We start from the raw sequence: 24,625 nt of genomic DNA, 5'->3' as shown, positions 1-24,625 counted from the left end.
CCCCCCCCCCCCCCCCCCCCCCCCCCCCCCCCCCCCCCCCCCCCCCCCCCCCCCCCCCCCCCCCTCCCCCCCCCCCCCCCCCCCCCCCCCCCCCCCCCCCCCCCACCCCCCCCCCCCCCCCCCCCCCCCCCCCCCCCCCCCCCCCCCCCCCCCCCCCCCCCCCCCCCCCCCCCCCCCCCCCCCCCCCCCCCCCCCCCCCCCCCCCCCCCCTCCCCCCCCCCCCCCCCCCCCCCCCCCCCCCCCCCCCCCCCCCCCCCCCCCCCCCCCCCCCCCCCCCCCCCCCCCCCCCCCCCCCCCCCCCCCCCCCCCCCCCCCCCCCCCCCCCCCCCCCCCCCCCCCCTCCCCCCCCCCCCCCCCCCCCCCCCCCAGCCCCCCGCCCGCCCCCCCCCCCCCCCCCCCCCCCCCCCCCCCCCCCCCCCCCCCCCCCCCCCCCCCCCCCCCCCCCCCCCCCCCCCCCCCCCCCCCCCCCCCCCCCCCCCCCCCCCCCCCCCCCCCCTCCCCCCCCCCCCCCCACTCCCCCACCCTCCCCCCCCCCCCCCCCCCCCCCTCCCCCCCCCCCCCCCCCCCACACCCCCACCCCCCCCCACCCCCCCCCCTCCCTACCAACACCACACACCCCCCCCCCCCCCCACACCCCCCCCCAACCCCCCCCCTACCCCCCCCCCCCAAACCAACAGATCCATGAATGGATGTGCCATCCTTACAGGACCTCAAACACAACTGGAAGCAGCACAAGTTCACATGAAAACACAAGTAGACGTCATCGAAGGGAAGTCAATTTTCACAGGAGAGTATGTGTATCTTCGCCTACAACCTTATAAATTAAATCCTTGGCCACACGGTTGAATGAGAAAACTAAGTCCTCGATTTTAGGGCCTTTTCGGGGTCTTGGAGAAAAATCGGCATAGTAGCAAAAATTAGATTACCCCCCAACAGCCCGTATTCATCCTGTTTTCACGTATCTCAGTTGAAGCACAGTTTGCATAGCTCAGTTTTCAGTACAGCCTCTGCCTTCCGTATCACCGATGACCTGGAATTACAGGTTCAGCGGCTGAGGTAAGGATGTAAGGTCTCATTATGTGGCTCCACTGAGGTCTCATCCGCTGGTACGATCTGCCTATTTTCGATGCTACGTGGGAGTCTTTTGAGGTCTCAATAGCAATTTCCCCACTTTACCTTGAGGACAAAGGTGGCACTTCGAGGGGCGGGTTTGTTTAGACCCCCCATACATAAGGTCTATAAATCTAAGGGTAGGGGAAGGAATAAGGAAAGGGACACGTTTGAATATGGGTTTGTTACAAAATGGTGAGGTGGGGGCATCAAGGGTGTTAGGATTGATGTGAGTGTGTTAGGAGGTTGTTACAATGGCTGTCATAAGGGGTACAGAATGGAAGAATATAGATAAAAGGGAGTGATGTGGGGAGAGTAGCATCAAGTAATATTCTCTGGAATGTTTGGGAGGTCCCCAGCTCCTCGAATTGCTGGGTCTATCAGTTATTCCAATTGGTCGTTTTCATTTTGTCAGTATCTATCAATACAATTTTTTGCTTCTTTTTGCGGCTACTGTTTGTTCTGTGTTTTGTGTTGTGGTTGTGGAAACTTTGGATTGCAGGAGTTCTCCAACATGATACCCGCATTCAATATGTTGGTTCCATTAAATACTTACACCTCACAGTTTAAGTTAATTATGGCAGATTGGAAGCTGCGAAGTATGAGCCAAACATACCAGATTTCCAGGAGAGAGCAAAGAGTTTGGGCATCAATTTATGCCTTGGGAGGTGAGTCTTAGGGACACTGTGGAATGCTCAAGGAGAAAGGCTTTTTCAAGTCTAAAAAGTTACCGAAAGAACAGCGAAAAGCATTGCAAAGAAATGTGTGACATTTCTGATCAACCAGACAAACGGAAGCAATTAAATGAGAAACCTGAATTTATAAAGATCATTTAGCACAAACTCCTAAATAAAGATTCTGATGTATCCATTCTATGTTTTCTTTCCTCAAGCCATTTATCAATCACAAAGATCAAAATCACTAATTTCGCAAGTACTTGCAGGAATTATGATCAAGATCATGGGACTGTTTAGACAGTGAAATACTGAAAATAAGATGAATGTGACAAGATGTCATAATAAAATCTGATTTGGCTTGGTCAAAGAGGGTTACATGATTTTATAGAAAGACTTGTTTCCAATAAAAATTTGAGTTTTTTTAGTAAAAAAAGATGAAGCATTGAATACCAGTTTGAAAGTAAAATCTATTCAACTTCTTTAACTGATATAGCAAGTTGGCCCATACTGTCACATGATTCAAGCGGTTAAATGAACTCTAAAACTGTCCTTGTTGAAAACGTGTATATGTGGAGTATTTATTTTAATAAATAATAAAGTAAATGCTTTCCTATTTTACACCAGAGAAATCAATCTCCACCTTGACCAAATTCACAGAGAGAGAATGAGTGGAGAAGGGAAGGTGGTTTGTGTAACAGGGCCTCAGGTTTCATAGCATCATGGTTAGTGAAGCTGTACTTGAAATGGCTACACTGTCAAAGCCACCGTTCGCAACCCAGTCAGTTGCTCCTTGCTCTTTGTATAGTTAACTTACTAATGAAGAAAAAATAAAAAGTTTCGAAAAAAGTTTCCTTTTGTTTGTTTCTTCTTTAGGCTTGGTCAGTGTTGGTTTCTCTCTTGACTAAATTTGGGTGTGATTAGTTTATCAATGTAATTTAAGGTCAGCAGTTAAGTACTGATCTATTCACATGTGCTGTGCACAGATGACCCTAAGATAAAACACTTACATGAACTTGATGGAGCTAAAGAAAGACTTCATTGTTCAAGGCAAATTGTTAGAAGAAGGATTTTGATTCTGCAGTTGATGGCTGTGTAGGTGTTTTCCAACAGCATCCCTGTAATTTTCAGCCAGTGACCCTCAGGTTTATATAACTACTTGATCCCCTTTTTTCCCTTCTGAATATAATCAACAAAAAGAAATTCAACATGTATCTTTTTTATTAACAGATATGATTGATTCTGATAGTATATTTTCTTCTCATAGGTATGGTATCTACTTTCAACCTTTTTTTTGGCATATTTCAGGAAAAATTGATTGATCCTGCAGTGAAGGGAACACTAATGTTCTAAGGACATGTGCAAAAGTCGTCTGTCAAGAGGGTAGTTATAACATCTTCTTAGCGTCAGTTTTATTCAATGGAAACCCTTTGACCCCTGATGGGGTAGTGGATGAGACTTGGTTTTCAAATCCAGCGTTGTGCAAGGAATCAAAGGTACATAAATATTCCAATTTCTTGATACTTTGTTTTCAAACAATAATTTATTGATATGAGATTAATATTACGTATTCCAAACAATATCTTAAAATTCTCATCTCTAGTGATATGAATAGTCTCCCATAATCCTACATGTAGTAGACATCAACATTTCCTAGTGAAAATATTATGAATTGATATCTGAAAAAGTCCTAACATGTAGAAAGATCTCAGACCTCTAATTTTTATTTTCTCAGGAATGGTATTCTGTTTCAAAGACCTTAGCAGAAGAGGCTGTCGAAATTCGCAAAAGAGAAGGGATAGACTTGGTACATTACATCCAGGATTGGTGATTGGTCCCTTCTTACAGTCAGTGCTTAATTTCTCTGTGGAGGTGATTCTGGACATCTGAATGGTAAGTATTCCATCAAATCAACACAACTGCCAAAAATATGACAAGAACAGGTGACCTTTATGCTACATCAACTATTGTTCCATTAGTTGAAGCTTTTATTAACCAAAGGACCCCATATATTTTTCTGAGGCCTTCTAAAGTTGTTCACTGTATCAAGTGGTGAGCTTGTTTATTGAATGCAGGAGCTAAAACTATCCGGCCCTTACAGACTTGTTGACGTAGAGAGTTGCATGCAAATTCAAGCGCTGAGGTACCCAGCTAGCGGTAGATATTTGTTAATTGAAGAGTTACACAACTTTGGAGATTCTGAAGATTCTGCATGAGCATTACCCTACTTTGCACCTTCCAGAAAAGTATGTTGACTTATTGTCTTTTTATTCAGTTACTGGATACAAAATTCTGTTGTCCTTTGGTCTGAGTAGGGCAATAAAAAAACAGATTACACATACAAGCTCTTCATGCTTGATTCCCTGAACTGAGTCACAAGTTGAATATACTTATGCAGATTTGAAGCTGCAAAGCATGAGCCAACATATCAATTTCTCAAGAGAGAGCAAAGAGTTTGGGGATCAATTTTATGCCTTGGGAAACTAGTCAGAGACACTGTGGAATGCTTCAAGAAGAAAGGCTTCCTCAATGGCTAAGAAGCTACAGAAAAAGTGATGAAAAGAACTGCAAATAATTGTGTCCATTCCTGATCGATTAAAGAAACAAAGGCTAGTTAAATTCTAAAACCGAGCTGTATAAAAATATTTACTTATCTGCATAATCTCTCAAATAAGATTATATGTATCTATTTTGCCGTTCACTGTACTCTGCAATATAAACATATAATGACTAGCTAGTAACAGTGCAAACCACTACTGGGTGGTCAGTTGGTAAAAGAGCGAAAGGGTCTAACATGGGTTCCTCAATTCGAGTCCCTTAAGTACTGATAGGGGTGGTCATGAAAGAATTATCTGACGTTCTTAACTTTAGAGCCCTAAGAGATAATTGAGATGCGCACTACTTGGCCGGACACCCCTGACAAATAAAAAATAAAGATTAGTAAAATTTGTGAAATTACATGAAACAAGTACTTAAGAAGAAAAGATCTGTTACCTAACTGAGAAAATGCGAGCATACAGATATTTGGTAAGGAGTATACGTGTCACTTTTCACTTTGTGAAACTTCAGGGTATATATTAATATTCTGTGCTTAAAGTCTTCCATTTGAGGCACTAACGGGGCCACTGATGTAATTAAGTGACCACTCATTGTTCTAATTTCACTTTATTAATAATATATAAAAGGATCATTGTGCTTGACTCGATTCCACCAGAGAACTCGATCTCTGTCTGACCAAAAAATTCCCATAGACTTAGAGATAATGAGTGGAGAAGGGAAATGTGTGTGTTACAGAGAGCTAGGTTACATAGCTCATGGTTAGTGAAGCTGTTGCTTGAACGTGGTTACACCGTCAAAGCCACTGTTCGTGACCGGGTCAGTCTCTCTGTCTCTTCACTTCAGCTTTTCTATTTTGGATGATTTTGACTTTTTAGGTTCTATGTCTCCAAGTTTTACTTCTGGGTTTAGTAGTTTTCTGGTAAGGTTGCTGTTAGAATCATAAAGTAGTCAACCATACATAGTGTACCTTTTGTTGCTTTTGTTTTACTCAAGTGGCTTTGACATGACACGCTATGATTGAACACCATCAAGAAGAAGTTCTAGGTGATTATTACTAAAACTACATCAACTTGTTCTAATTTACATTTGCAACAGATGATCCTAGATAAAGCCCTTACATGAACTGATGGAGCTAAAGAAAGCTTCATTGTTGAAGGCAAACTTGTTAGAAGAAGGATCTTTTGTTCTGCAGTTGATGGCTGTGAAGGTGTTTTCCATACACTTTCCCTGTATTTGTTCAACCAATGACCCTCAGGTTATGATTATCCCATATATTTATTTTTTCATAAAAAACTTTCGCTTACTAATACCAACTGCTTCTTTCATATAATGCAGGCAGATTTTATTGATCCTGCAGTAAAGGGAACACTTAATGTTCTAGTTCATGCTAAAAAGTTCAGTCTGTCAAGAGAGTTGTTGTAACAGCTTCTCTAGCTTCAATTGTATTCAATGGAAAACCTCTGACCCCTGATGTGGTGGTTGATGAGACTTGGTTTCAGATCCAGCTTTTTGCAAAGAGTCAAAGGTGTGTAAAGTTTCTAATTTCTTGATACTTATAGTCTTTCACACTAATTTTCTTTATTTCAGATTTTGAGCTTTATACTCTTCTATGAACTTCTCTTTAGCATCTCATACAGCTATCTACCTATATAACCATTCAGAAAATCTATTTCCCACATCTGAAAGATGACAATCACTGAATATTTTCTAGGGACAGGCCTTTTCTCATAAAATGTTTTTTTGGTAATCATCTTGGCCATCTTTTTTAATTTTCTTCCAGTACTGGTATCATCTTTCCAAGACCTTAGCAGAAGAGGCAGCTTGGAGATTTGCAAAAGAGAATGGGATTGACTTGATTACATTACATCGGGATTGGTAGGCCTTGTTACAGTCATCACTTAATTTCCTGTGGAGGTGATTTTGAACCTTTTCAATGGTAATAATCAGCAACCATTTAAGTATTATGATTGATATATTATTTTTACGTAAATTTCTTATTTTCCTTGAGTGAGTAATAACGCAGACAAAAAAAAGTGGATCAAAAAATGCTTTTTTGTGTTTAGACATACACTGCCACATTTTCTGCTAATTGAGTGGTAGGATTTCTTCCTTGTTGCCCAATCCTTCAACTAAGAGTGAAGATCTTGTTGGTCTCTTCATTCAACAAATGGCTTACCATAACGTAAATTTCGCTAAGTAATCAAGGTCATTTGAATGCAGGAGCTAATCATTCCCTAGCCCTTATAGACTTGTTGATGTTAGAGATGTTGCATATGCACATATTCAAGCTCTTGAGGTTCCCACAGCTAGTGGAAGATATTGTTGGTCGGCAGAGTTACACAACTTTCTGAGGTTCTGAAGGTTGCACCAACATTGCCCTACTTTCACCTTCCAGAAAGTATGTTTCGGTACAATTTCCTTGAATTCATTTACTGTGATATAGATTTTCCGTTATTTTGGAACTCACAAGTTTTAGTGTACTTATGTTAGATTCAAAGCTGTGAAGTTGAGCCATCATACCAGGTTAATAATGAGAGAGCCAAAAGTTTGGGCATAACTTTATGCCTGGGACGTAAGTGTGGGACACTGTGGAAAGCTTGAAGGAGAAAGGTTTTCTCAAGTTCTAAGAACCTGCTGAAGGAAGTGATGAAAAGTATTTTAAAAAAGTTGTCAACTAAAGAATGATGAGAGTCAATTGAGACTTGAGTCGATATTGGTAGCTCGACAAACTAAATCTTGTATGCGTTTGGTTGTGTCATGTAAGGTTACTTGGTAATCTTCTTTTATTTGTAGAAGATTCATAATTTTGAAGAAGATTACTTTGGTATCTTCTTTAATTTTGGATTCCTTGGTTGGTTTGAGTAATAAAATATTATAATCTTGTATTGTAAATAGTGTTTATATAGTTTAGGAAATAAGAGGTAATGATATTACGCCAATTGGTGTTATTAAAAGATTATCGAAATAATATGATTTTTTCCTATTTTGGTATTAATTAAATATCATTTCAAACATAATTGTTCTCAAATATCTACCAAATAACCATTACTAGACCCCTTACGTTTGAGAATTTAGCTAAAACACACACAACCAAAAAAAATTTAAAAGTTAACAAAATATTCTAGCCACCCAAGAACACAACCAGTCAACAGTGGCAATTGTCAATACGGGCATGTCCGGCTCGATCTGACTGGCTGTGTGTCAATGTGGCTGTTTTCGACCAGATCGAAGGTTAGAAATAGCCAGATCACGGCCAAAGATCTAGCATTTTCACAGTCACATCTTTGGTCGTGAAACGACCTTATCGACCCACAGTCGGCTAGATTCGACTAGTCATTTGCCATTCCGGCGAATACCGATGGTTTTGCTATAAATTAAAGTTTGACATGGCTGGAGTGTTTTAGCTAAATTTCAAATAAAAGAAATTAAAAAAAATTATTCAAAAAATAATAAAAAATATTATATTATATTAATATTTCAAAAGGAGGACAATTCAATATTCTATATAAAATAACTACCCTTTTCCTAACAACCAAACATATTAACGTAACATGTCCACCAATTTATTTCAACTTAACCAAACATAATTTCCTAAACATTCCCAATAATCTTTAAAGTAATCTATTTTTCTATTAATATAACATTCCATGAACCAAATGCACCCGTAAAAGGTTAAATCATTAAGCCATCAATCAAACATCCAGAAAAATTGATCTGTGACCAGAATTTAACAATCATTCTGCAAAACACCATAAGCAGTAGTGCACATTCCAATTCTGATATGATCAAACATTTTCCACCAACCAACCTTGCAATTGAATTTTTAAGTCCTTGGTCTTGGCTATCTACCATATCACCAAAAGTATACATGTAAAAGAAGTTTAAAAAAGAACGCATTTAAATTTCAAGCATGTCAATATAAAGAGAGAGATTTTTTCTGTGAGGAGTTCGGAGTAGACATCTCATCTGCATGGCCTGGGAGGTTTTGTTACAAATATGGGCTTTTTTTAAGTTTTCTTCCAAGGAAAACTGCCCATAGAGAAAGGATGTGAAAATGAGGAATATTGAGAACTGTAAATGTTACGGTCCAGCATTCTCAAAATTCATGTATGCAAGGACATAATGAGATATTCAGGGGTATACAAGTCACTTTTCAAAACCCTCGGCTGCCATTCTAATTTTGTGAAACCTCAAGTGGGTAAATGTAATATTCAAGTTCTCAAAATGGGCCAAAGAAGAGTTAAGAGAGTCATGTGGCATCTGGACGACCACGTATTATGATAAAGTGGTCGCTCATAGCATTAATTCCAGTTTAATCAATCAAAACAAAAAAAAAAAAAAATGGATTCTTTGTATGTTTAGCTCCAATTCTACACAAGAAAAATCAAATTCTCCTAGAACTTGAACCCAAGGTTATAGAGAGATAGAAAGAATGAGTGGAGAAGGGAAGGTGGTATGTGTAACAGGAGCTTCAGGCTACATAGCTTCATGGTTAGTTAAGCTATTACTTGAACATGGTTACACTGTCAAAGCAACTGTTCGCTACCCAGGTCAGTCTCTCTCACTTTCTTTTAAGTTGAATCTCTCCAAGTTATAGTTCTGGATTAGCAGTTTTACTGATAAGGTTGCTATTAGATAAAGCATTCAATTATAAGTGTTATCCTTTGGTTGCTTTTGTATCACTTTAGTGTAGCCTTGACATGACAAAATGATATATATATATATTTTCGGTGCCTCTACCGGCAACTCAAATACAAGACACCTAGGTATAGCTAATCCCAGTGGTTAAAGGGCATGTCATCCGGTCAAAGGGAGAGAACACACAATGATATTAAGCAACATCAAGAAGAAATTTTTTTAGTTTGATTTAACTACTAAATCAAACCGAGTAATTGACTATATTTGCATATGCAACAGATGATCCTAAGGTAAAACACTTACATGCACTTGATGGAGCTAAGGAAAGACTTCATTTGTTCAAGGCAAACTTGTTAGAAGAAGGATCTTTTGATTCTGCAGTTAGTGGCTGTGAAGGTGTTTTCCATACAGCCTCCCCTGTAATTATTTCAGCCAAAGACCCTCAGGTTATGATTATCCCATATATATTTCTTTTTTCCTTCTTTCTTTCTGTGCATACCACTCCAACATTTTTGCCACCTTATTTCAGGCAGAATTGATTGATCCTGCAGTGAAGGGAACACTCAATGTTCTTAGGTCATGTCTAAAAGTTCAGTCTGTCAAGAGAGTAGTTGTAACATCTTCTATAGCTTCAGTTTTATTCAATGGAAAGCCCCTTAACCCTGATGTGGTGGTAGATGAGACATGGTTTTCAGATCCAGCTATTTGCAGGGAGTCAAATGTGTGTAAATGTTCTAATTTCTTGATACTTTTAACACAATAATATTATTTACTTAACCAGTTGAATTCAGAATTTCCTTCACTACACTTAATGTAAACAAATATTTAATAGTCTTCAAATAACTGCTGCATGTAGAACAAGGTAAATCCCTTGATTTGTTTAAATTTTTTTCTCTTGTTACTATTTTCTACTAATGAAAGACAACTTTTAAGTGTAAGGGTACAGGAATCTTTGCATAAAGATGCATCTTTAAGAATTCATTGAGCTCATCTTCTCCTTTTTAACTATAGGTTAATATCTTGTTTTGATTTTCTTACAGTTGTGGTATCCTCTTTCAAAGACCTTAGCAGAAGAGGCAGCATTGAGATTTGCAAAAGATAATGGAATTGACTTGGTTACATTACTTCCAGGATTGGTAATTGGTCCCATGTTACAGTCAACGCTTAATTTCTCTGTGGATGTGATTTTCAACATCGTTAATGGTAATAACCAGTAACTGTTTAAGGATTATGAATATGATTATCTCTGTTTTACATGAATTTCTGATTTATCCTTAACTGAAGTAATTAGGCAGTAGCGTGCAACAAAATGTTCATGTTAAATAGCCAAACAAAAGCCTTTTTATATTGGTCTAATCATAGAACTGACATAAACCAAAAGGCTTTTTGTTTTAGTTTAATCGTTTTTAACTAAAAGTTGCTTTCTGGAAGAAGATCTTTTTTCCTTTTCTCATGGAACATGTGGCTTTACCATAATATACAATACTGCTATATATTTGAGGTCATTTGAATGCAGGAACTCAAACACTCCCTAGCCCTTATATACTTGTTGATGTTAGAGATGTTGCATAGGCACATATTCAAGTTCTTAAAGTTCCCACAGCGAGTGGCAGATATTTGTTAGTCAATGGACTTACGCAATTTTGCGAGGTTCTGAAAATTTTGCACCAACATTACCCTACTTTCAACCTTCCAGAAAAGTAATTTTCAAGATTGTTTCATTTTCAATTATTCATTTAGTGTGACATAGAATTTCCTGTAATGTGAGAACTAACAAGTTTTATTATACTTATGGAAGATTCAAAGATGCGAAGTATGAGCCAACATACCAGATTTCTAATCAGAGAGCAAAGAGTCTGGGCATCAAGTTTATGCCTTGGGAGGTAAGTCTTCAGGACACTGTTGAAAGCTTTAAGGAGAAAGGCTTTCTCAATTTCCAAGAAGCTACTGAAAGCAAGTGATGCAAAGTATTGAAAGGAAGTGTGTTGATGTCAATGCCTAAGCAACCAAAACGAGGGCCAATTGGCTGATGAAAATGAGTAATAAATGCCATTTAGCTATGTGCACAAGGTCTCAATTAAGGCTTTTATGCATCTATTTTTACCTTTTCTTTATTCAGCTGTCTATCAAGTGACTAGCACTAGCAGCTGCAATATTCTTCCAAGTCATGTATGCAAGACACAAAAGATTTTATAGCTCAACAAAAGAAGAAAATAAATCTGTGTAAGTCAAGTTGAATAATCAATCAAACTCTTTCTCCAACACAAAATGTAACATCTACAGATTTGATCTGCAACAAGAGCATTGTAACTGAAAGTGAGAATCCAAACTGTCTATTCCACGAAACAACCTAACAAACAGTCCACAGAAATTAAAGATCTATTTTTGCCCCTAAGAAAGCAACTGCAACTACATATGGTAGGTTTCAATCCCACTTAAAACAAAGGTCCTAGTTGGATGTTAATCCTTCAACTAGAAAAGAGTCAGCAAAGGATATGAAAATGAGCAATATTCATAACTCTAAAAGCATCAGTCCAGCATTCTCACAATTCATGTATACAAGACACACTAAGACATTAGGTAAGGGGTATACAAGTAACTTTCCAAAACCGTCGGCTGCCTTTGACTTTTGTGAAACCTGAAGATATTCTTGTTCTTAAAGTGCCATATGTAAGACGCTCGTGGACCTTTGCACTTAGCTCCACTTTAATATATAAATAAAAAAATGGATTCTCTGTACTTAGCTCCAATTGTACACGAGAATTCAAATTCTACTTGAACTCTAGCTCACAGAGAGATAGAGAGAATGAGTGGAGAAGGGAAGGTGGTTTGTGTAACAGGAGCTTCTGGATTCATAGCTTCATGGTTAGTTAAGCTTTTACTTGAACGTGGTTACACTGTCAAAGCTACTGTTCGTAACCCAGGTCGGTCTCTCTCTCTCTCTCTCTTTTGGCTCTTAAGTTGAATCTCTTCACGTTCTATTTCTCGGTTTAGTGGTCTTACTGATTAGATTGTGAGTAGATAAATTGGTCGGAGATTCATGTAATTTTTTTTTTTTTTTTGGGGGGGGGGGGGGGGGGTACCTTTATTTCACTTGAGAGGCCCAAAATGAACTTTAAAGTAACTATGCCCTCCACATGACACTCACAATGATTATAGCACCATCGAGAAGAAAGCTTTATTTTGATTGAACTCTTAAATCAAACTGAGTAGTTGGTATATATAATATGCATATGCCACAGATGATCCTAAGATAAAACACTTGCATGAACTTGATGGAGCTAAAGAAAGACTTCATTTGTTCAAGGCAAATTGTTAGAGAAGGATCATTTGATTCTGCAGTTGATGGCTGTGAAGGTGTTTTCCATACAGCCTCCCCTGTAACTATGTCAGCCAATGACCCGCAGGTTATGATTATTCCATATATTTCTGTTTCCTCCTTTCGTTGTATGCATACTACTTCCAACATTTTTTCTTCCATATTTCAGACAGAATTGATTGATCCTGCAGTGAAGGGAACCCTCAATGTTCTTAGATCATGTGCAAAAGTTCAGTCTGTCAAGAGAGTTGTTATAACATCTTCTGTAGTTTCAGCTTTATTCAATGGAAAACCTCTTAACCCTGATGTGGTGGTAGATGAGACCTGGTTTTCAGATCCAAGTTTCTGCAAGGAGTCAAAGGTGTGTAAGTGTTCTAATTTCTTGATACTTATGTCTTTAACACAATAATTTCCTTTATTTGAGATTTTGAGTGTATACCCTTTTATGAACTTCTCTTTAGCATAAAGCTTTCTACCTCTTATAATCAATTCACATGATTTATCTTCTATATCCAAAAGATGACAATCACTGACTGTTTGCCAGACACATAAGCATTTAAAGATCTCAATATACACTTTCTGTTTTTTTCCCTTTATGTGGAAGATTTTGGTGTGTTCAACATATGATTTTGTGGCCTAAGTTTAGGGAGATCCCCCACAAGGTAAGTATAGTCAGTATCTATTTGATCAGTTCTTTCCTGGAAACCCGTGTATTGCTTCTTCTCTTTTATTTTTTTTTCCACACCCCACGTCTCTACATAAAGAGTTAAAAGGAAAGTTAATCTTCCGATAAAGACTTGAAGCGTGATTAACTTGCAGATATCTACATCTAAGAATTTCTTTCTACTTCATTTACCCAAGTAGTAGAAATCAGAATTTCCTTGGTGATACACGTATTTTCACATAAGATGAATCTTTTGGAATTCTAGTTGGCTCATCTTTTTCTTTTTCACTGTAGGTTAATCTAATTTTGATTTTCTTACAGTTGTGGTATCATCTTTCAAAGACCTTAGCCGAAGAGGCAGCTTGGAGATTTGCAAAAGAGAAAGGAATTGACTTGGTCACATTACATCCAGGATTTGTAATTGGTCCCATTTTACAGTCGACACTTAATTTCTCCGTGGAGATGATTTTCAACCTCATAAATGGTAATAATCAGCAACCATCGAGGATTATGAATATGATTATATCTCTTTACATAAATTTCTAGTTTATCTTTAATTGAAGTAATTACGCAGCATACAACAAAAACTGAATGTTAAGTAGTCAAACAAAAGCACTTTTGTATTAGTTTGATCATGAAACTGACATAAAACAACAGGCCTTCTGTATTAATAAATCCTTTTTCAATTAAAAAGTTGCTTTCTGGAAGACGACCTTGTCCTTTTCTCTTAGAACTAACGGCTTACCATAATATACATTAGTACTAAATAGTTGAGGTCATTTTAATGCAGGAGTTCAAACATTCCCTAGCCCTTATAGACTTGTTGATGTTAGAGATGTTGCATATGCACACATTCAAGCTCTTGAGGTTCCCACAGCGAGTGGCAGATATTTGTTGGTTGGTAGAGTTACACAGCTTTGCGAGGTTCTAAAGGTTTTGCATGAACATTACCCTACTTTCAACCTTCCAGAAAAGTATGTTCAGGACTGTTGCAGTTTTATTCATTTCATTTACTGCAATATATAAATTTCAGTGTTATTTGAGAACTCACAAGATTTTGTATACTAATGGCAGATTCAAAGATGTGAAGAATGAGCCAACATACCAGGTTTCTAATGAGAAAGCAAAGAGTTTGGGCATCAACTTTAGGACTTGGGAGGTAAGTCTTCAGGACACTGTGGAAAGCTTTAAGGAGAAAGGCTTTCTCAATTTCTAAGAAGCTGCTGAAAGCAAGTGATGCAAAGCATTGAAAGAAAGTATTTCAATGCCTAAACGACTAAACAGAGGGCCAGTTAAACGATGAAACTGAGTTGTACATGCCACTTAGTTATGTGCAGAACCTCTTAAATAAAGCTTTTTATGTATCTATTTGATCCCTTTTTTTTTATCCAGCTGTGCATAAGTGATTGGCAGCTGCAATGTTCTTTCAAGTTATGTAGGCAAGACATTATTAAGCCAATTCTTCCTCTTACACAAACAGAACTGCACATCTAGAGATTTGTTCTGCAACCAAAGCATTGTGACCGGCAGGTGAAAATCCAAATAGTCTATCCCGCTAAACAGCATAGCCTACTGTCCACAAAAGTAAAGATCATTTTTGGTCCTAAGCAACTGCAATTACTTATGCCAAGTTTCCATCCCACTTAAAACAATGGTCTTAATTGGGTATTAAACATTCAACCGACAATGTAAACAAGAAGAATCACATAATTTTTCCAAAAGCTTTCGGCAAAAAATATGAAAATGAGGAATATTTTGAACTTTAAATGTAACAGTCCAGGATTCTCACATTTCATGCATACAAAGCATAATAAGATATTCAGTAAGGGGTATACAAGTCACTTTCCAAAATCCTCAGCTGTCTTCTTTATTTTGTCAAACCTGAAGGGGATAAGTGTAATATTCCTGTTCTAAAAGTGTCGTATGCAATACACTCTGGATAACTGGCTGTTACGAATAAGTGGCTACTCCTAGCATTAATTCCACCCTAATAAATAATGAAAGTGCATTCTTTGTATTTAGTTCCAATTCTACACGAGAATATTCTCCTACCTTGAACTCAAGTTCATAGACAGATAGAGAGAATGAGTGGAGAAGGGAAGGTGGTGTGTGTAACAGGAGCTTCAGGTTACATAGCTTCATGGTTGGTTAAGCTTTTACTTGAACATGGTTATACTGTCCAAGCTACTGTTCGTAACCCAGGTAAGTCTCTCTCTTCCTTTTGACTCTCAAGTTGAATCTCTCCAATTTCAACTTCTGGGTTTGCTAGTTTTATTGATAAGGTTACTATTAGATGAAGTGGTGAGTTATGCATCCTTTGGTTGCTTTTATATCACTTTAATGTGGCCTTCACATGATACAATGATTTTACGCACCATAAAGAAGAAGCATCTAGTTTGATTTAATTACAATATCAAACTGAGTAATTGGTTGTCTTTGCATATGCCACAGATGATCCTAAGATAAAACATTTACATGAATTCGATGGAGCTAAAGAAAGACTTCAATTGTTTAAGGCAAACTTGTTAGAAGAAGGATCTTTTGATTCTGCAGTTGATGGCTGTGTAGGTGTTTTCCACACAGCATCACCTGTACTTATGACAGCCAATGATCCTCAGGTTATGATTATCCCATACATTTCTTTTTCCCTTTTTCTTTGTATGGAACTATGAATACTTCTTCCAACATATTTTTACTTCCATATTTCAGGCAGAATTGATTGATCCTGCAATGAAGGGAACACTTAATGTTCTTAGGTCATGTGTAAAAGTTCAGTCTGTCAAGAGAGTAGTTGTAACATCTTCTCTAGCTTCAGTGATATATAATGGAAAGCCTCTTAACCCTAATGTGGTGGTAGATGAGACCTGGTTTTCAGATCCAGCCTTTTGCAAGGAGTCAAATGTAAATATTCTAATTTCCTGATACTTGTGTCTTTAACACAATAATTTTCTTATTTGAGTATAAACTCTTTTATGAACTTCTCTTTAGGGTTCCGTATAAGCTTTCTGCCTATTATAATCAATTGACAAGATTTATCTCCCGCATCCAAAAGATAACTCACGAAATATTTGCCGGGGAAATATGCATTTAAATATCTCAATATACTTTTCCGGATTTTCTCTTTGTGTGGAAGATTTTTGTATGTTAAACATATAATCATTTGGCAAAGTATAGAGAGATCCTATGCAAGGTATATATATATTCAAAAGCATCTATTTGATCAGTTCTTTTTTCTGCAATATACTTGCTTCTATGTAACTCTTTTCAAGAAGAGTTAACTCTTTGATCTTCGCATTAAGACTTGAAGCATGATTTGGAAGAAAAAAAATGCCGAAATCTAAATCTAAGAATTTTATCTACTTCATAGACCCAAGTAGTTGAAATCAGATTTTCCTTTGCTACACTGAATCTAAACAAATTATGAATAGTCTTGAAATTACTGCTACATGTTGAATAAGGTAAGATCTCTTGATTTGTTTACATTTTTCTCTGCTTAATAACTTTTACTAATGAAAGACAACTTTAAGTGTAAGGATACAGTAATTTTTGCAGAGATTCTGCTAAGGCTCAGCTTTTCCTTTTTTCCTGTAGGTTAATCTAATTTTGATTTTCTTACAGAATTGGTATCCTCTTTCAAAGACCTTAGCAGAAGAGGCAGCATTGAGATTTGCAAAAGAGAATGGGATTGACTTGGTTACATTACTTCCAGGAGTGGTAATTGGTCCCATCTTACAGTCAACACTTAATTTCTCTGTGGAAGTGATTTTCAACATCATAAATGGTAAAAATCAGCAACCATTTGAGATTCTGAATGTGATTGTATCTTTTTTACCCAAATTTCTAATTTATCTTTAACTGAAGTAATTAGGCAGCAGCATACAAAAAAATGTTCGTGTTAAATAGCCAAACAAAACCTTTTTGTGTAGTAATTTATATTTAACAGTTCCTTGTTACCTAATCCTTGCTAAGGAGTTGCTTTCTGGGGGGAAGATCCTGTTGTTTTCTTATGTAACAAATGGCTTTACCATAACATACATTACTGCTAAGTAGTTGAGGTTATTTGAATGCAGGATCCCAAATATTCCCCAGCCCTTATAGACTTGTTGATGTTAGAGATGTTGCATTTGCACACATTCAAGCTCTTGAGGTACCCACGGCGAATGGCAGGTATCTGTTGGTTGGTAGAGTTACTCACCTTGCTGAGATTCTGAAGATTTTGCATGAAAATTACCCATCTTTCAACCTCCTGGAAAAGTATGTTTCAGTATGATTCCCTTTTAATTGAGTTATTGTGATATAAATTTTTCACGTAATTTTAGAATTCTCAAGTTTTAGTATACTTATGGCAGATTCAAAGCTGTGAAAGATGGGCCATCATTCCAGGTTTCTAAAGAGAGAGCAAAGAGTTTGGGCATCAACTTTAGGCCTGTGGAGGTTAGTCTTCAGGACACTGTTGAAAGCTTGAAGGAGAAAGGCTTTCTCCAATTCTAAGAAGATACCGAAAGCAACTGATGCGAAGCATTGAAAGAAAGTGTGTCAATGGCCAAGCTACTAATCAGAGGGCCAATTAAACGATGAAATTGAGTTGTATATGCAATTTACTTAAGTGCACAACCTCTTAAATTATAGCTTTTTATGTATCTATATCCAGCAGTGTATCAAATGACCAGTAGCTGCAATATTCTTGCTAAATAATGTACGCAAGACATAGTTAAATATTCAGTAAGCAAAAAGAAATATGGCTCTACCCAAACTGTTTTGCAAGAAATATTTTATTGCACATCAACAATCTAGAGCCTAGACAGAGAGAGTAGTATGTTTCATTTACAGACAAACAATTTGCTTTCCAACTCACTCTTAAGACATGTCACTAATTTACTGATATAAAGCTTTTGTAAACATTAACTCATTCAAGCTACAAAAGGGTGTATAACTCAATAAAGGAAAGAAAATAAATCTGTATAATTCAAGTAATCAACAAATTCGTCCTCCAACACAAGCAGAACATCCAGAGATATGATCTGCAACCAGAGCATTGTGACTGAAAGGTGAGAATCCGAATTGTTCATCCGCGAAACAACGTAACCAACAGTCCAAATCGCAATTCTGATGTAACAGAAAATTTTCCACCACCCCTTGCAATTGATATTTTAATTCCTTTGTTCTTGGCACCTTAGTATATCACCGAAAGCATACAGGTAAAAGAAGGCTGAACCAAATTGATTAGCGTTGATGAATATTTGCCAAATGACCTCATCAACTGACATTTTCAGAATGTAATTGCATGCCCTTTTGTCTACTTTGGTTAGTCTTAGCCCATCCACAACTTCAATACTCTGTCCTTACCACCAGAGGCAACTTTCTCACCATCTGGACTCCAATCAACAGCAAAGACCTTTTGGAAACAAATAATGAATCATTTATCAGCATGATGGTTTGGAAAAGAATGCATTTTGTTTACCAATATGTCCATATAGGGGAAGATATTTAACCAAACCTAAAATCCATAAATTCAACAGCACAAAAATGGTTTTTATGTTTTTTTTCCATGGGAAAGAAATAAAAATTTTCCATCAGCAGAAGGATAGCACTTTGTCAAATTAGGTTCTGCACAAAAAGATAAACACAATCTCACTCATTATTTGGAAACAATTGTGTAAAATTACCTTCAGTGTGGAATCTTTTCTACCACTTAAGAGAAGCCTACTATCTGCAGACCAGCTGTACAGCACCAAGCAACATAACCATTAACAGCAAGAATAAATTTATGGATATACAAAACCATGGAATACTACCAACCTGATTTGATAAACAGGCCCAACATGGCCCCGAAAAGCAGCAATGAATTTCCCTGTCGTACCATTCCATAACTTGACAGACTTATCAAATGAGGCACTTGCCACCCATTGCCCATCAGGTGAAAAGTAAACATGGTTCACAAGCTGTCACATATGAACACACAATATAGAAGCCCCATATAAACAGTTAAAAAGCTCTAATTTTTTAACAAAGAAAGCAACTGCTACTAAATATGTCAAGTTTCCTTCCTGTTTAAAACAGAGGTGCTAGTTATTACACCTTCGACTAAATATGTAGCAAAGAAGAGGTATCGGCTATCACCAACTTTTCTTGATGGATGTTAACAAGATATAGGAAAGTTTGGAAAAGGAAACATCGAAGCCGGATAAATACGTCAGCAGATCTCTTATATCTAGTCATAACCATTCTAGTACTCGAGAAAAAGGTGATAGATAAACTGTACCCCAACAAATAATAGCTTATAAACTATAATGCAACCACAAACAGGAAGTAATAATATATAATTTGCACCTGTTGATGACCTGTCATGCGAGTTTTGGGGTGTTTGCTGATAGCAGGTTCCCAGAGGAACATGGTAAAATCATCGGATCCTGAAACCAACCTTTCAGGAGCATTGCCTTTCATTTTATTATACCTCTCCAGTGCAACCTTTGTATATTGATACAATATAATGTATTTAGTTCCAAAAGCAAAATTTAAAAATCGTATAAACTGAACATAGAAATTAGTATGATACTAAAGTAAATGCATGCTTTTATAAATGAGCATGTAAACAACCCAAAAGTTCATACTAGTGCACAGACAAAGGTGACAATCAATTAAACTCAACAAATATGGCATGCACATGAAAACAGAAAGATAACAGAAATGCCAAGCACAAGGTATAGAAGAAAACAAAATTGCAAAAACAAGAAAGTTACCTTCTTCATTTCCTCAGGAGAGGAATACTGTTTGCCAGAATGATCAAAAGCTCCTGTCCGAAGAACATATTTGGCGCTCAATGCAAGGGAATTAACCCAATGTCCATGACCCTAAATGAGTATCATATAAAGAGAGATGAAGGTCAATAGACAGGTCATAGTTAAAAGAAATTTTAAGCCTCAATAATTTAATATTAAAATTTTGGACCTTAAAATCACAGTTCATTCATTAATATAAATGATATTTTGCATATAGTCTGATGTACATTTGGCTGGTTAGAATTTCTGAATACGTAATACCAAGTGCATACATGACTATAACTTGAGAAACAAAATTTATGGTCTCAAAATTTTAAAAAGAAAAGGAGACAGATACAGAGATGGGAGAATACTTCAATGTAATCAAAATAGTAGAAAAATAATAGGAAAAAAAAAAAAAACATACAAATATATTTGTGTAAGTCAAGTTGAATAATCTACCACACTCTTCCTCCAACAAAAAATGTAACATCTACAGATTTGATCTGCAACAAGAGCATTGTAACTGAAAGTGAGAATCCAAACTGTCTATTCCGCGAAACAACCTAACCAACAGTCCACAGAAGTTAAAGATCTATTTTTTCCCCTAAGAAAACAACTGCAACTACATATAGTAGGTTTCAATCCCACATAAAACAGAGGTCCTAGTTGGATGTTAATCCTTCAACCAGAAAAGAGTCAGCAAAGGATATGAAAATGAGAAATATACAGAACTCTAAAAGTAACAGTCCAGCATTCTCACAATTCATGTATACAAGAAATACTAAGATACTAGGTAAGGGGTATACGAGTAACTTTTAGAAACCCTCGGCTGTCTTTGAATTTTGTGAAACCTGAAGGGGATAAAAAATATTCCTGTTCTTAAAGTGTCATATGTAAGGCACTCGTGGACCTTTGTTATGAATAAAGTAGCTACTCATAGCACTAACTCCACTTTAATATATAGATAAAAAAGGGATTCTTTGTACTTAGCTCCAATTGTACACAGGAGAATTCAAATTCTACTTGAACTCTAGTTCACAGAGAGATGGAGAGAATGAGTGGAGAAGGGAAGGTGGTTTGTGTAACAGGAACTTCTGGATTCATAGCTTCATGGTTAGTTAAGCTTTTACTTGAACGTGGTTACACTGTCAAAGCTACTGTTCGTAACCCAGGTCGGTCTCTCTCTCTCTCTTTTGGCTCTTAAGTTGAATCTCTTCAAGTTCTATTTCTGGGTTTAGTAGTCTTACTGATTAGATTGTGACTAGATAAATTGGTCAGAGATTCATGTAATTTTTTTTTTTGGTTACTTTTATTTCACTTGAGAGGCCCAAAATTAACTTTATAAAGTAACTGGTGACCTCCACATGACACTCACAATGATTATAAGCACCATCGAGAAGAAAGCTTTTATTTTGATTGAACTCTTAAATCAAACTGAGTAATTGGTTATATATTAATATGCATGTGCCACAGATGATCCTAAGATAAAACACTTGCATGAACTTGATGGAGCTAAAGAAAGACTTCCTTTGTTCAAGGCAAACTTGTTAGAGGAAGGATCATTTGATTCTGCAGTTGATGGCTGTGAAGGTGTTTTCCATACAGCCTCCCCTGTAACTATGTCAGCCAATGACCCGCAGGTTATGATTATTCCATATATTTCTGTTTCCTCCTTTCGTTGTATGCATGCTCTTTCCAACATTTTTTCTTCCATATTTCAGGCAGAATTGATTGATCCTGCAGTGAAGGGAACCCTCAATGTTCTTAGATCATGTGCAAAAGTTCAGTCTGTCAAGAGAGTTGTTATAACATCTTCTGTAGTTTCAGCTTTATTCAATGGAAAACCTCTTAACCCTGATGTGGTGGTAGATTAGACCTGGTTTTCAGATCCAAGTTTTTGCAAGGAGTCAAAGGTGTGTAAGTGTTCTAATTTCCTGATACTTATGTCTTTAACACGATAATTTCCTTTATTTGAGATTTTGAGCGTATACCCTTTTATGAACTTCTCTTTAGCATAAAGCTTTCTACCTCTTATAATCAATTCACATGATTTATCTTCTATATCCAAAAGATGACAATCACTGACTGTTTGCTAGACACATAAGCATTTAAAGATCTCAATGTACACTTTCTGTTTTTTGCCCTTTATGTAGAAGATTTTGGTGTGTTCAGCATATAATTTTGTGGCCTAAGTTTATGTGGAAGATTTTGGTGTGTTCTACATGAAGAGTTAAAAGGAAAGTTAATCTTACGATGAAGACTTGAAGTGTGATTAACTTGCTGGTATCTACATCTAAGAATTTCTTCGTACTTCATTTACCCAAGTAGTAGAAATCAGAATTTCCTTGGTGATACACCTATTTTCACATAAGATGAATCTTTTGGAATTCTGGTTGGCTCATCTTTTTCTTTTTCACTGTAGGTTAATCTTGTTGAAAAATGGCTTTTAGCAAAATCATATGGGGTAGCAATGATAATGGAGAAAGGTTTAGGGACTTATATGTAATATGCCAAAAAAATGTTAGTTTGTCCCACATTGATTAGGATTGAAAAGTGGGAAACTTTTGGGGCCTATATATAAAGACCTAAATCAATGTTATTTGTATCCCAAGTTGTAATTCTATTATACTTCTTTTGTTTAGGGTTCTTTCTTTAAGGACCCTTTAGTTTGTAAGTTTTGTTGTATCTCCCCTTTGTTTTGGGTATTTGTTGTATTGCCCAAAAGTTTGTAATGTTTTGGAGATAGTGGAGTTTTCTTTTGCAGCGCCCGAGGACGTAGGTTTCAATACCGAACCTCGTTAATTCCTGGTATTCTTTATTTTTGCATTTAATTTTGGCTATTTATTTATGCTTTACTACTTGTTATTATTATATTCAATAGCTAGCGTTAGAGTTTATGTTTCCGTTGCATAACAAATCTAATTTTGATTTTCTTACAGTTGTGGTATCCTCTTTCAAAGACCTTAGCCGAAGAGGCAGCTTGGAGATTTGCAAAAGAGAAAGTGATATGAATTTCTTCAACCTCAATTCATATACTACCCTAAAACAACCACTTTTGACTCAACCTAGGCTAGGTTTTCTTCCAACTCCTTATGACCATTCGGTTATCACACTTTCTACACTTTCACAACCATCAAATAACTAAAAACAACTCCTTATATCAAACTCCAGTCATTCACAAAATCATTTATATTCAAATGCACCACAAATGGATTCATACACACCATGCAAAACAAAATCCGGAAAATGAGTTTACTTGAAACTAAAGGATAACAACTTACATAAGAGATGACCAAGGAATCAATCAAGCCTAAAGGAAACTCCACCAGCTTGATAGACACTCCCCACCAAGTTTGGGTTGAACGTGGGTAAAGGAAAAACAAGAGAAAACACTTTCTCAAGATAAACCTATTCATTCAATATTCAAAGTCACTTTACAAAATGATCAAGTGGCCTTTATATAGGCTTTACAAAAATTAGGGATTTACCCTAGTAAATATTACATAATGAAAGCATTAAAATATTACATTCAAATTAATAAACAAAAGTCCACCACACATGTTAAAAACAAACCATAACCATTTAATGATTAAGTGGACAACTTTTCCCTAATTTAAGGACCCTTGTCCTTAACAACATTTTTAGGGTTTTTCCTCCAAAATTTGAATCAATGACACCCAAAACTGGGCTTGGGCCATGAAACTTGCTCCCACTTCTTGTTCACGTTTTTGGTCACAAACTTGGCTTGAGCCGTGCCTTGGAACCTAAGACCTCTTGGACAATTTTGTGAACTTCCTGAGTGCTTGATGCTTGGCCGTGTTGATCTTCATGTTGTCCTTGAGTCTTCATTGAAATCCCTAGCTTTTGTGATGGGCATGATGGGCTAGGATTCTCATTATCCTCCCCGGGTTGAGGAGGATTTGTCCTCAAATCCAAGTATGCCATCTCTAAGTATGGAGACAAGTCCCAATGTTGAAAGTAGCCGAAACATTACCAAATTCAGGGTAAATCAATCTTATATGCATTATCCCCAACTCTCTTAAGGACTTCAAAGGGACCATCGGCCCTAGCCAACTTGCTTTTCCTCTTGGAAGGAATCTCTCCTTTCTTAAATGAACCCATACAAGATCACCCGGTTGGAAAATGGTGGTTTCCTATGTTTGTTGGTTTTCTTTCTATAGGCTTCATTAGATTTTGCTATTTGAGCCCTATGTTTCATTAGCCTCTTCATGGACTTGTCTTCTCCTTAGCATCAAGACCAATTGGATATCAAGGGGTAGGATACTAAGTTCTATGGGAGTGATAGGGTTAAGGCCATAAAGAACTTCAAAAGGAGAGTGGTTATGGTAGCACTAGGGGCCCTATATAGGCAAACTCGGCATGCTAACTTGTTTCCCAACTCTCAAACTCTTGCTCACCAAGTTTCTAAGGATGGTTCTTAGGGTTCATTGGTGACTTCGGTTTGACCATCATTGTGGGTGATGGGAAGTGCTAAACAAAAGTTGGGTACCCAATCTACTCCACAAAGACCTCCAAAAATGGCTAAGAAATTTTGAATCCCTATCCAACACTATGCTCCTTGGTACACCATGCAATCTCACAATTTCTTTGAAAATTTAGTCCACATGTGATCACATCATTGGTTTTATTGCATGCAAATGTGCCTTTTAGGAATCTATCAACAACACCATTATGGAATCTTTACCTCTTTGGGTTCTCGCAATGCCACAATGAAATCCATGCTCAAGTCTTCCCATGGTTGTTGTGAATGGGCAATGGAGTGTACATCCCCGGCTTGAAATGACTCTTAGCCCTATGACAAACCCCACACCTTGCCACTATGGATTGGACATCCCCAATCATCTTAGGCCAAAAGAAATGATCCTTAAAATCTCCACTG

General features: G+C 37.5%; 3 protein-coding genes and 3 pseudogenes across 4 annotated transcripts; 5 read left to right on the top strand and 1 right to left on the bottom strand.

Moving 5' to 3' along the window:
• Positions 1 to 5,046: 5,046 nt before the first annotated feature.
• Positions 5,047 to 6,222, top strand: LOC116132229 (annotated as a pseudogene).
• A 2,462-nt stretch (positions 6,223 to 8,684) lies between these two features.
• On the top strand, positions 8,685 to 11,538 carry LOC116132177 (annotated as a pseudogene).
• A 121-nt stretch (positions 11,539 to 11,659) lies between these two features.
• LOC116132178 lies at positions 11,660 to 14,441 on the top strand (annotated as a pseudogene).
• Positions 14,442 to 14,926: 485 nt separating this feature from the next.
• On the top strand, positions 14,927 to 17,718 carry LOC116132179 (cinnamoyl-CoA reductase 1-like). The gene is made up of 6 exons (XM_031417839.1): positions 14,927 to 15,166; positions 15,416 to 15,582; positions 15,674 to 15,865; positions 16,583 to 16,745; positions 17,035 to 17,218; positions 17,314 to 17,718. Exons 1-6 carry the CDS (start codon positions 15,049 to 15,051, stop codon positions 17,453 to 17,455), a joined length of 966 nt encoding a protein of 321 aa, XP_031273699.1. The 5' UTR covers positions 14,927 to 15,048; the 3' UTR covers positions 17,456 to 17,718.
• Positions 17,719 to 18,275: 557 nt separating this feature from the next.
• On the bottom strand, positions 18,276 to 19,930 carry LOC116132228 (notchless protein homolog). Its single transcript, XM_031417879.1, has 6 exons — positions 19,913 to 19,930; positions 19,705 to 19,815; positions 19,295 to 19,432; positions 18,764 to 18,906; positions 18,631 to 18,685; positions 18,276 to 18,359 (listed from the first exon to the last, which is right to left on the bottom strand). Exons 1-6 carry the CDS (start codon positions 19,928 to 19,930, stop codon positions 18,276 to 18,278), a joined length of 549 nt encoding a protein of 182 aa, XP_031273739.1.
• Positions 19,931 to 20,752: 822 nt separating this feature from the next.
• LOC116132181 (putative anthocyanidin reductase) lies at positions 20,753 to 22,809 on the top strand. 2 transcript variants are annotated; one of them, XM_031417840.1, is made up of 4 exons: positions 20,754 to 20,897; positions 21,199 to 21,365; positions 21,447 to 21,638; positions 22,665 to 22,809. In XM_031417840.1, the coding sequence occupies exons 1-3, from the start codon at positions 20,771 to 20,773 to the stop codon at positions 21,597 to 21,599; spliced, it is 447 nt and encodes a 148-aa protein (XP_031273700.1). In that variant the 5' UTR covers positions 20,754 to 20,770; the 3' UTR covers positions 21,600 to 21,638; positions 22,665 to 22,809. The 2 variants fall into 2 exon arrangements, with proteins under 2 accessions (XP_031273701.1, XP_031273700.1); XM_031417841.1 differs by lacking the exon at positions 22,665 to 22,809 and having other exon boundaries at positions 20,753 to 20,897.
• Positions 22,810 to 24,625: the final 1,816 nt, after the last annotated feature.

This window comes from Pistacia vera, unplaced genomic scaffold, assembly GCF_008641045.1.
Source record: "Pistacia vera cultivar Batoury unplaced genomic scaffold, PisVer_v2 Contig25, whole genome shotgun sequence".
NCBI lineage: Eukaryota > Viridiplantae > Streptophyta > Magnoliopsida > Sapindales > Anacardiaceae > Pistacia > Pistacia vera.
This window is presented reverse-complemented; position numbering and strand designations above follow the sequence as displayed.

What these genes read in the sequence shown, in the direction of transcription:
- LOC116132228 (XM_031417879.1), bottom strand. An exon ending in GCATGACAGGTCATCAACAG is followed by an intron (nt 18,907 to 19,294) that starts GTGCAAATTATA and finishes CATATGTGACAG; the next exon opens with CTTGTGAACCATGTTTACTT. An exon ending in GGGCCTGTTTATCAAATCAG is followed by an intron (nt 18,686 to 18,763) that starts GTTGGTAGTATT and finishes GGTGCTGTACAG; the next exon opens with CTGGTCTGCAGATAGTAGGC.
- LOC116132179 (XM_031417839.1), top strand. Translation starts at nt 15,049, where the DNA reads ATGAGTGGAGAAGGGAAGGTGGTGTGTGTAACAGGAGCTTCAGGTTAC. An exon ending in CCTTTTGCAAGGAGTCAAAT is followed by an intron (nt 15,866 to 16,582) that starts GTAAATATTCTA and finishes ATTTTCTTACAG; the next exon opens with AATTGGTATCCTCTTTCAAA. An exon ending in GATTTTCAACATCATAAATG is followed by an intron (nt 16,746 to 17,034) that starts GTAAAAATCAGC and finishes ATTTGAATGCAG; the next exon opens with GATCCCAAATATTCCCCAGC.
- LOC116132181 (XM_031417840.1), top strand. Translation starts at nt 20,771, where the DNA reads ATGGAGAGAATGAGTGGAGAAGGGAAGGTGGTTTGTGTAACAGGAACT. An exon ending in AGCTACTGTTCGTAACCCAG is followed by an intron (nt 20,898 to 21,198) that starts GTCGGTCTCTCT and finishes CATGTGCCACAG; the next exon opens with ATGATCCTAAGATAAAACAC. An exon ending in TGTCAGCCAATGACCCGCAG is followed by an intron (nt 21,366 to 21,446) that starts GTTATGATTATT and finishes TCCATATTTCAG; the next exon opens with GCAGAATTGATTGATCCTGC.